This window comes from Silene latifolia, chromosome 1, assembly GCF_048544455.1.
Source record: "Silene latifolia isolate original U9 population chromosome 1, ASM4854445v1, whole genome shotgun sequence".
NCBI classification, from domain to species: Eukaryota; Viridiplantae; Streptophyta; class Magnoliopsida; order Caryophyllales; family Caryophyllaceae; genus Silene; species Silene latifolia.
In genome coordinates, this window is record NC_133526.1 from 27,523,489 (window position 1) to 27,534,784 (window position 11,296).

General features: G+C 41.0%; 1 protein-coding gene across 1 annotated transcript; it reads right to left on the reverse strand.

Moving 5' to 3' along the window:
- Window positions 1-2,384: 2,384 nt before the first annotated feature.
- Window positions 2,385-3,756, reverse strand: LOC141601822 (stress-response A/B barrel domain-containing protein HS1). Its single transcript, XM_074422130.1, has 2 exons — window positions 3,401-3,756; window positions 2,385-2,712 (listed from the first exon to the last, which is right to left on the reverse strand). The coding sequence occupies exons 1-2, from the start codon at window positions 3,538-3,540 to the stop codon at window positions 2,523-2,525; spliced, it is 330 nt and encodes a 109-aa protein (XP_074278231.1). The 5' UTR covers window positions 3,541-3,756; the 3' UTR covers window positions 2,385-2,522.
- Window positions 3,757-11,296: the final 7,540 nt, after the last annotated feature.

An 11,296-nucleotide genomic window follows, 5' to 3' on the forward strand; every position in this document is an offset into this window, starting at 1 on the left:
TGTATAAGCTGTCGTCCATGGCACAAGCAGCAAAGTCAGAGGCGGAGTCTAAGCAAGTGGAAGCGCCATTGGGAATGGCGTAGGGTTGTTAAAGATGGTTACGAGTTTTCGTACTCCTTTGTTTTCTTTATCTTTGAGTTAATTTGTATTGAAATCAAAATATTCAGTTACGAAGTACAATGCTCCATATTGACGATTCCGTGAACAGCTTATAGGTCTGATATCTGAATATACCATTTAAGCGTACAGCGTAAACGTAAACACAAGTGTAAAGCGTAAGTTAAGCGTCTACTTTTTAAATAACAAGTCAAGTTACGAAGTACAATGCTCCGTATTCCATAGATAAGAACAGGATGGGGGAGTTATATATCACCATAGTCAAGTTTCAACCAACAACCATCTCGGCAGCGAATTAGAAAGGAAGTGCTTTTTATTTTTTACTTGAATGAGGTAAGTTACAAACGTATGTAAATAACAGAAGTGCAACACTCTTTGGATTGCCAAATACACCAATACATGTAAATAACAGGAACCCTATCTTCAGGTCATTCAATGGGAAACAGAAGTGGGTTTGAAATCGATAACGAGAACCTTTTCCAAGTGACCAAGGTAGAGATTTGCAAATAGAACATGCTTTTCGTGCGCAACATACTCTGCAACGGCTTCGGTGCTCTCAAATGTCGACTCGAAGATGTGAGTAAAACCCTGATGACGGTTCCCAATGGTCACATCTTTACCCCTACAATATCTACATAGTATAAAAGATGGGTTCTTTAAAGGATTCATATTGGCTGTTACAAATTTTCTTTTTTCTTTTTTTTTTTTTTTTTCCTGACGTGGGGACCGCCATAATCTCTACATAATTAATTACACTCTTCTTTACCATCTTAATTTTATTTACTTGAGATTACATTTACACAAAATCATACATTATACAATCCCCCTACTACTAAGAGAATAAAAATTCTCTTAGTTTTCCCCCTAAAAGAGACCTCTTCTTAATTAGGCCTATTTTTCTGGATACTACTAACACAACAAGATTTGATGGATTGTAAATTGTGGACCTTATACGTAGCTCACTTTTTCTATCTCATCTATCAGAGTAAAAGTTAATAATAGCCCATAATTTTGGACTCTACATGTCATATTATAAGCTAGATGAGTGAACTTGATTTCGTATAAATTTAAATTTATATTATATTTATATGTTACCTCTTTTGTAAGAAATCATCAGTTATTTATTATGTAAATTTTTGTCTTAGTAATATTGACTATTTTTTGAAGGACGTAAAAACACATATGTATTTTCTATTAGAAATAAAAAGGTGAAAACATTATTTTAATAATTCGTAAATCGTCTTTTTCGACGCGAGGAATAGTTTTTACTGCTTTTCGTTTTAAGGTCAATACGATTTTAAATAAAATTATACAACTAACTTAATAATTGTACTATTAATGTCATAAATTAGTGTGATGTAACGGTATAAAATTATTGATGCCAGAGGAAGCGGGAAGTTTCAACTCAAGGATGTGAATGTGGAATCTGATTATCTCCGCTTTCAAGTATTCAATCGTCGCAAGTGGTTCTTCCCGGACAACCATGTTAGTACTGTCAACATTCTTGTGTCCGAGCTTGTGTCATCAGCTGCTGAAAGTAACGGAAAGATCAACCAAAACGGTTCAGTTACATATGAGATTGTAAAGTCATTGTGGAAGAAGAACAAGAAGGCTGATCTCAAGTTGTTGTATAAGCTGTCGTCCATGGCACAAGCAGCAAAGTCAGAGGCGGAGTCTAAGCCGCCATTGGGAATGGCGTAGGGTTATTAAAGATAGTTCCGAGTTTTTGTACTCCTTTCGTTTCTTTACCTTCGAGTTAATTTGTATTGAAATCGGAATATTCAGTTCCTTTGTAAGTACAGTTTTATTGAATGTCTCTATATAAAACAATCTGATTTCATTCAAATTCATCTTTTAACGAAGAGTTGTTAGACATATGAATCTACCTATACATTTCCGAATCAACTGATAAGTTAAGTCAAGATGAGTCGAATCCGTATCGAATGTTTAAACCTTGCACCAGCATACTGATGATGGATTAACAAATTGATGCATATCATGGTTCCATGAACAACCTATAGGAAGTTTGAACCAACAACCATCTTATGAGAAGTTCCATCATCAATGCATACTGACGATTCCATGAACAGCTTATAGGTCTGATATCTGAGTATACGATTTAAGCGTACAGCATAAACGTAAACACAAGTGAAAACCGTAAGTTACGCGTCTACTTTTTTAAATAACAAGTCAAGTTACGAAGTACAATGTGGGGGAGTTGTATATCACCATAGTCAAGTTTGAACCAACACCATCTCGGCAGCGAATTAGAAAGGAAGTGCTTTTTATTTTTTACTTGAATGAGGTAAGTTACAAACGTATGTAAATAAAAAAAAGTGCAACACTCTTCCCATTGCCGAATACACCAATACATGTAAATAAGAGGAACCCTATCTTCAGGTCATTCAATGGGAAACAGAAGTGGGTTTGAAATCGATAACGAGAACCTTTTCCAAGTGAGCAAGGAAGAGATTTGCAAATAGAACATGCTTTTCGTGTGCAATATACTCTGCAATGGCTTCAGTGCTCTCAAATGTTGACTCGAAGATGTGAGTAAAACCCTGATGAAGGTTCTCAATGCTCACATCTTTACCCCTACAGCATCATTCAGAGTCAAAATCAGTGCAAGCTCCAAGGAAATGAAGGCAATAAGCACCGGTCACTCTCATACTGCAGATGTATACATATCCCATGACGACTCTACGGACTCTACCTAAGCGTGACAGTGACACTACTGTTGTACAGATTACATAGTGCATCAAATATACAATCAGGGGTGGGGCTATGGGGATCTAGCCTGGACGGACAATGTAAATAAATTGGAAATTTTGATTTTTTTTTCGAGTTTATCCTATTGCATTGGCTCGTCTATTGTCAATTTCCCCTGATACCAGCCAGCATCATTCAGCATTGCAAGGGTGTACTGCCTACTGGTGTGTAGTAAGAACCTAGAAGCAAATAAGTAACAGCAACCGACAACCGACAACCAACAACCAGATTATAGATAGGAGATCTGGTCACATGAATGCCAAATATAACAGGTCATGTTTTGGTTTTCAAAATTTTAGAGTCAACATTGGGTTACCCAATTCGTAATACGAACCAATTTGAGAATTTGTTGTACAAAATAATTGCTACAGCCAACAAATGAAGTAAAACGAAATACTCCTTCCGTCTCGATCACTTGTTTATCTTTTTTTATTCCTAGGTCATTTTAATCAGAACGGAGGGAATAAAAAGCAGGAAACAATAATATAGAAGGAAAAGAAAGAAGGAAAAGTACCAAACGAAGGATTTCATGACAGGAATGTGGTTGACAAGGTCAGCATAGCCATTGATGAGCTCATCAACTTTGTCAGGTGTGACATCATCTTTGAACTTGGCTAACAATACATGCTTCACTACTCCATTCTCATTTGCCATTTTTGTGTGTTTGATTATGCACACAAGGTGTTCGATGCAATGCTTATATGGACCCAAAATGTGAGATCAAGTGCTTCAGAGGATCGACGTGCAATTAACGTGGGAAGAGGATTCGTTAGGTAAGCTTGATTTGCAATCATTAATGTCTGGGGAATAACAGGTAGCCACTGGTGAAGGCTTGCAATCAATTTGGATCCTCTCCTCTTCATTTCCTTCTACTCCGTATTTTATTATCTAGACTACAGGTGATAATTCGGTCGTGCGGGGCGGGTTTGGGTTGGATCTTTTCGGGTCTTTTGATTGGGTGGGTTCAGGTCGTTATGGAGTCGGTAAGTCGGGTCAGTTCTTAGCTCTGGTTTAGACCGGGTCGTGTTCCGGTCATTTTTATTTGTCGAGTCGGGTCGTGTCACTGGGTCATATCAAGCGCATTTTGTAGTCGAGTAATTATGGTAATTTCTCGGGTTTTGCTTGGTTTGGATTTGTTCTCCAGTCGATTTCCAATTTTTTTACCAGTTTGAGTTGAGTTATACTCTTATGAGCATCCGCAAAGGTGGGGAGCTAACCTCCTCATATACCCTCTCTTTCCTCAAATGGGGAATCTCATTATTGCACACACCCTCCCAACAAATGGGGCTCCTCTATTTGTAGGGAAGGTCCCCAAAGAAAAAGTAAGGCGTTTTGAGTTGCTTTTGGGGAGGGTCCCAAATTTTTAGGTGTAAATTAATATTGTTGGGGAACCCCATTATTGCATATATGTAAATATAAATTGGGGAGGGTAAATGGAAAACTTAGTGGAAAATGAGGTGGACGAATAAGAGAAGGAAAGAGAAAATATGGGGAGCCTCACCTTTGCGCATACTCTTAGTCATTATTTAGCGAAATTATGAGGTTAGTTAATTTTAAACTTTTTATAATCATAATGTCGGTTTATTTGGTCTTTTTTTTTGGTGAAATGTGAAATATATTAGAATAATTAAAAGTTCAGATTACATAGTCACTAGTACATCATTCTTAATGCGACACCTACTAACATACACAATCAAACAATAATAGTCCATGGTGCCCAAGGCATCTGTTGAAACTTAGTCCCCCAAGTTATACATTGCCCTCGCAACTGAATATCAACCTTCACCCTAGCAAGAATCACCTCAGGCTTAGGTAGACGAAGTTCAATTACGCGCATTCATACGTGCTTGCCATATATGGTACACCATTGCAAGGATAGCGAAAAGACAATTTGTTTCTTCATCAATGACCCGCATCTCCAACGTATACTCCATCCGAATGCCGAGAATTAGGCATGTTGATCCCTAGCCAAGTCTTCAGCTGACTCCAGCACATAGCACTAAACACACAGTCATATAGAATATGTTGGTGCGTCTCAATATGAGCCAGGCACACATCACATTGACCATCAGTGATAATCCCAAACTTAAGAAGCCTATCCTTGGTCGGTAACCTTCACGAACAAAGAATCCACCCAAGAAAAGCATGCTTAGGCAAATTAACTTTATTCCAAATCGAGGAGACCAATTCACCTTAACTCAAGTCCTTGCAACCACTCGGTAACCACTAGCAACCGAGTAACCATGTTGCTCATTTCAGTCCCCGCACAAAATCCTCGCTTTCAATTTATCCTTTGTCTTGCAAATCATACGCCAAGACCAACTTGAATGAACAATTGGGTTGTAAGAGAGCCGATCCCCGCCCCTTGATGTAAATATGATTCACCCACTTGATCCACATATGATCGGCCTTGATACCAACCACCATACAAACTTACCCAACATAGCCAAGTTCCACTTCCTGCAGTGCACAATTCCAAGACCCCCATATTTCTTATCACAACAAACTTTCTCCCAGGCAACATTAGGCATTTTGTGGAATTGCTCATTACCACCCCACAAATAGTTTCTAAATCCTCTCTATTCTCGTCCGGAATAGATCACGGTATAAGAAAGATGCGTGCCCGGAAGGTATGCAATTGAGTCGGATAGCTTGGACAAGAACCAATCTCCCAAATAGCTAAGTTTCCTGGCTCCCCAACCTCTAATTCTCAGCACCACTTTCTCCACCAGCCTAGAACAATCACCTATGGCCATCCTTTTATGAGAGATAGGTATCCCTAAGTATCTAAAAGGGAGCTGGCCCTCTCTGAACCCAGAGATGTTAAGAATGTATTGAATCTCCTATGTTCTCATCCCATTGAAGTAGATGTCAGACTTCTCACAATTCATCACCAATCCAGAAGCCCTTGAGAAAGTAGCAAAGGCTATAAGCATAACAATGATTGAATTTCTATCCCCTCTACAGAACATTAGGAGATCATCTGCAAAGCACAGATGAGTCAACCTAAGTGGTCTACAAAGAGGATGAAAAGTGAACTCCATGGTAGCAGTAACCTCAGCAAGAATCCTACTGATGTACTCCATACAAATAGTAAATAACAAAGGGGACATAGGATCCCTCTGTCCGATCCCTCTTTTACCTTGAAAATACCCAAAACTATTCCTATTGAGTGATAAAGTAAACCAAGGTGTAGAGATGCATTCCATAATCCAAAGAATGAACCTCCTAGGAAAATCCAAAGCCTTCATCATGTGCTTGATAAACTCCCACTCAATGGAGTCATAAGCTTTTTTCAGGTCTATTTTCATAATACATCTAGGTGAGCAGGTATTTCTCTTATACAATATCACCAAATCTTGGCAAATAAGGATGTTATCCACTATCTCTCCCTTTTATAAAAGCATTTTGGTTCTCACTTACAATACTAGGCAACACACTAGCAAGTCTATTACAAATGACCTTATAGACCACATTGCAACAAGCAATGGGTCTAAAATCAGCCACACTCTCAAGCCTAGCCTTCTTGGGAATCAAGGTAAGAGTAGTGGCATTCACCTGTTTGAGCATCCTGCCAGAAATAAAAAATTCCTGAACTGCACTAATGAGATCATCTCCTACCACTTCATAAGCATCTTTAAAGAACTGGGAGGTGAATCCATCAGGGCCAGGCGCCTTGTTAGGTGGAATGGTAGCTAAAGCTTCTTTAATCTCAAAAGTAGTTAACTCAGTAGTAAGGAGGACCCTCTGATCATCATTGACTACATTGCCCTTCCTAACAGTTAGGACAGAAACCCTAGCCACTAGTTTACAGGTCCCCAACAGCTGCTGGTAATAGTGAATGAAAGCCTCCTCAATCTCTACAGCATTAGAGGCCAACTTCCCATCCAGATCTTTGATAGCCAAAATGTTGGAGCTTGTGTCCTCCACAAATTAGTGTGATAACATTTGTAAATCTCTTAAAGGTTCACAAGGGTATACTTTGTATTTTATCAGTTGATTAACGATTACCTAATAACGGTTGGCTTGCTAGAAAGTTTGACGTTATTATCATACTGATGGCGGTGATCAACTGGTCCCTAAAGGTCACACCTAAAGGATGTGTTTGAGAGATGTGGTTATGGAAATGTAATCACATTGATGCCTTATATGACTAAACAGTTGGTCAATGTGTTGATGAAACGATTATTTAATGCCGATTAAATAATATTAGCTGAGAGGAATTAACTGTCAATTCGTAAATTGAATATAATAAGTTATATTTAATTAATGTATATAATGTTAGCTTGGACGAATTAATATGTTAATTCGTAATTAAATGTAATCAGTTATATTTAATCAACAAGTTAAAGTATATATTATACGATATTGTCACATACCGGCATTAATAAATCCATTGCAAGCTGTTGTGTGTAGACTTATTAATACGGAATGATATTAATGACAATTTATAAATAATACATTTTATACATGGTCGATCGACCGGGTGTGTCAGTCGATCGACTGATATGCCTGTTTCGTATGTATGGGCCGAGATTTTGGAAAGAAAAAAATAAATCACCCTAATTCACCCTAATACACGGTTATAAGGGAGAGGGGAGATTATTTTTCCTAACCTAATTCTAGCCTATTCTTGCCTCTCATCTAAAAACACAAAAACCGAAAACCCTAAGCAATTTTACAGAAAATTTAAGGATCGATTCTAGCAAGAAGCAAGGGCATATCTCATATCGTCTTGGGTGCAACTGATAGATGAATATCATTGCGATATTGTTCTTAGGCCGATTTTGCTAGGACCGAACGTTATTTCTTATTCATCTATGATTTTTGTTTATGCAATTTATTTTATGACTAGTTATCATCACAATATAATCGTTATAATCCTTAAAGTTAAAGGGATGCATACAGATAAATCCTACAAGTGGTATTAGAGCCAATGCCACGAATTTTATTTTGATAATTTTCATAAAATTGGATGTAAACAAAAAAATTGGTCTCGAAAATTAGGGTTTCGGCTGTAAATTTTTTTTGGGCCGTAGCTGATTTCGTTTCACGGTTTGGTCGATCGACCAGTACCCCTGGTCGACCGACTGCCTCGTCTGATCGACCGAAATTTTTTTCGTTTTTTATATTTTTTTTTCCATTTGATTCTTTCATATTGTTGTTTTAATCAGTTAAAATAATAATATGATAATTTGTAGATGTTTCGATTTAATAAATCGAGATGTAAATAATAATATCATGTTCAGGGAGTGCTTTCTTAATCTCGGTCTGAAGATTGGAGACCTGAGCCCCTGCGCTAACCCGCTATACAGCTTCTCTGGGGCCGGCCTGGTACCCCTGGGGTCAATCAGACTGCGGGTGATGTTCGACCAAGCGGACGCGGCTAAAAATGTTTTATCTGAGTTCGTGGTTATTGATGGTTCGTCTGCCTACAATGTTCTCATAGGCCGGGTCACTTTGAGCGAGGCCGATGCAGTAATGTCCATCCGGGCCCTGACATTAATGTACGTCTCGGACCGGGGGGAAGCACAAAAGCTCGTTTCAAAGGACGAAAGAGATAAAATTGTCAATATCCAAGTATCTGCAAGGGGGTGCAATATGCAATCCCTCAAAGTGGCGAAGAAATCAGAGAAAGGGAAGAGCCCATCCTTACAGCAGGAGGGCGAATCGATGGATACTAATGTCGGCATGGTCGAAGGAGCCGAGACCGAGGAAGTGGAAATTGACCCGGAGCGCACCGTAACTGTCGGTGTCGACCTGGAGCCAAAATTCAGAGCTGATCTCCTAGACCTGCTGAGGAAGAACAAAGATGTATTCGCATACTCAAGCCGAGATGCCGATGCGTGGCGTGAGCGGGAGGTGATCGTTCACAAGTGAACGTACTCTCCACCGCTCGCCCCTGTCAAGCAGAAGATGAGGAACTCCTCGGCCGAGAAGGATGAGGCCATCAAAGCTGAGGTAGACAAATTATTAGAGGCGGGCTTTATCATGCCTTGTACTTACCCTGAGTGGCTAGCAAATGTTGTAATGGTGAGGAAGTCATCAGGGGCGTCGAGGATGTGTGTTGATTTTACCAATCTTAATAAAGCGTGCCCTAAAGATTGTTATCCCTTGCCTCGAATAGATAGTTTAATTGACGCCACGGCAGGCTACACTATGCTAAGCCTGCTAGACGCCTTCTCAGGGTATCATCAGGTATTCATGGCCGAAGAAGACATGCCTAAGTGCGCATTCATCACCGGTAACGGCACATACATGTATAAAATGATGTCGTTCGGTTTGAATAACGCTGGCGCAAATTACACTAGGTTGGTGGACAAAGTGTTTCAAGATAAAAAAGGGCGAAACATCGAGGCTTACGTCGACGATGCTATTGTAAAAAGCAAGTCTGACAGCGAGCACTTAGCCGATTTGAGCGAAACATTTTGTTCACTAAGGAAATATAAGATGAAGCTTAACCCAATGAAATGCAACTTCGGTGTCCGGGCCGGCAAGTTCCTCGGCGTGCTTGTCGGCGCCGGGGAATTGATGCCAATCCGAGAAAGTCAAAGCGATCCTAGACCTACCGGAGCCGAGAAATCGAAAAGAGGTTATGATGCTGACCAGAAGGATGGCGGCTCTCGCCCGCTTCATCTCTCGGTCGGCCGACAAGAGCACTCCTTTCTTCAAAGTGCTGAAAGGGAATAAAGACTTTAGCTGGGGGGAGGAACAGAGCACAGCTTTCAAGCAGCTGAAAGCCCACCTTCTAACACTTTCGACCCTGTCTAGGCCGACGCTGGGGGAGACGCTATATCTATACTTAGCAGTTACCTTGGCCACGGTCAGTGTCGTAATCGTCAGGGAAGAAAATAAGCAGCAACACCCAATTTACTTTATCAGCCATACACTGCTGGCCGCCGAAAGAAATTACCCACTAATCGAAAAGGCAACCTTCGCCGTCGTCGTTGCCGCAAGGAAGTTAAAACCCTACTTCGACGCACATCCCGTGACGGTCTTAACCGACTAGCCATTGGAGAAAGCATTGGAAAAATTCGAAAAATCCGGCAGACTTATCAAATGGGCAGTGGAGCTCCCCGGCTTTGGCATTCAAAGCTGAGGCCTTCGATAAAGGGGCAAGCGCTTGCGACTTCCCGGGAGTGCACATATCAAGAAGAATCACATCCCGGCGTGTGGGAAGTGTATACCGACGGTCCTCCACGGCGAACACTCAGAGTTTAAGATCCTTATCACCACCCTAACGGAGACGAGTTTGAGTACGCCTTGAAGTTTACCTTCTCGGCCTCAAATAACGAATCCGAATATGAGGCGGTGATAATCGAGTCGAGTTAGCTAGAGCTGCCGGGCGGAGCATATTGTGTTGAAAACAGACTCGCTCCTAGTGACTAATCAAATCAGAGGAGAGTATGAGACTCGAGACGATGGGATGGTAAGGTACCTGGAAAGGGTAAAAGCTGACACATCAAAATTGAAATCCTTCCAAATACAGTGCATCCCCAAGTCTGAGAACAACCGAGCCGACGCTCTCTCAAAACTTGCCAGTTCAAGCATCAAAAATGTCAGTCGAACCGTGCTGGTGGATATCAGGAATGCTAAAAGCATCACTGAGACAGTCGGCATGGTGGGCGAGATTGAAGCCGAGACGACGTGGATGACTCCGATAATGAAATACAAGCTGACAAAAGAGTTACCGGAGGACCGCAGTCTCTCCCAGAAGATAAGAAGGATCGCCGCAAGGTACTTGGTGTTCGAAGGAGAATTATACAGAAGGTCCGTGATAAGACCACTCTTGAAATGTGTCGGCCCAGCCGACGCGGAGCTTATACTGACAGAGATTCACGAAGGTATCTGCGGACACCACATGGGGGCGAGAACGCTAGCCCACAAAGCTCTCCGAGCCGGCTACTTCTGGCCTACCATGCTGAAAGATTCCAGGGCAAAAACCAAGAAGTGCAAGAATTGTCAGATGCATGCTCCGGTGATACATGCACCTTTCCGAGACCTGCAACCAGTACTTAGTCCTCTACCATTTGCACAGTGGGGGATGGATTTATTAGGACCAGTCTTCAGTCGATCGAGCAGAATTGAGGATGATAGTGGTCGATCGAGTGATTTTTCCACTCGATCGAGTGAACAGGAGGAACAAACTGGTCGATCGAGTAGAATTCCTACTCGATCGAGTGAAGCAGATAATGAGACTGGTCGATCGAGTAGAAACTTTGCTCGATCGACTGCTGTTGAAGAAGAACCTGTTCGATCGACTGAAGAAGTTGATCGATCGAGTGGTATTGATGACGGGAAGCTTATACGAGAGCCTGCTAGTGCTCGTTTAAGCGAGAAATCACCGGAAAGACCTCGTTTGAGAGGTAAGAAGCGCCCAAAGGATACTGAACTTGCTCCGGAAGACACT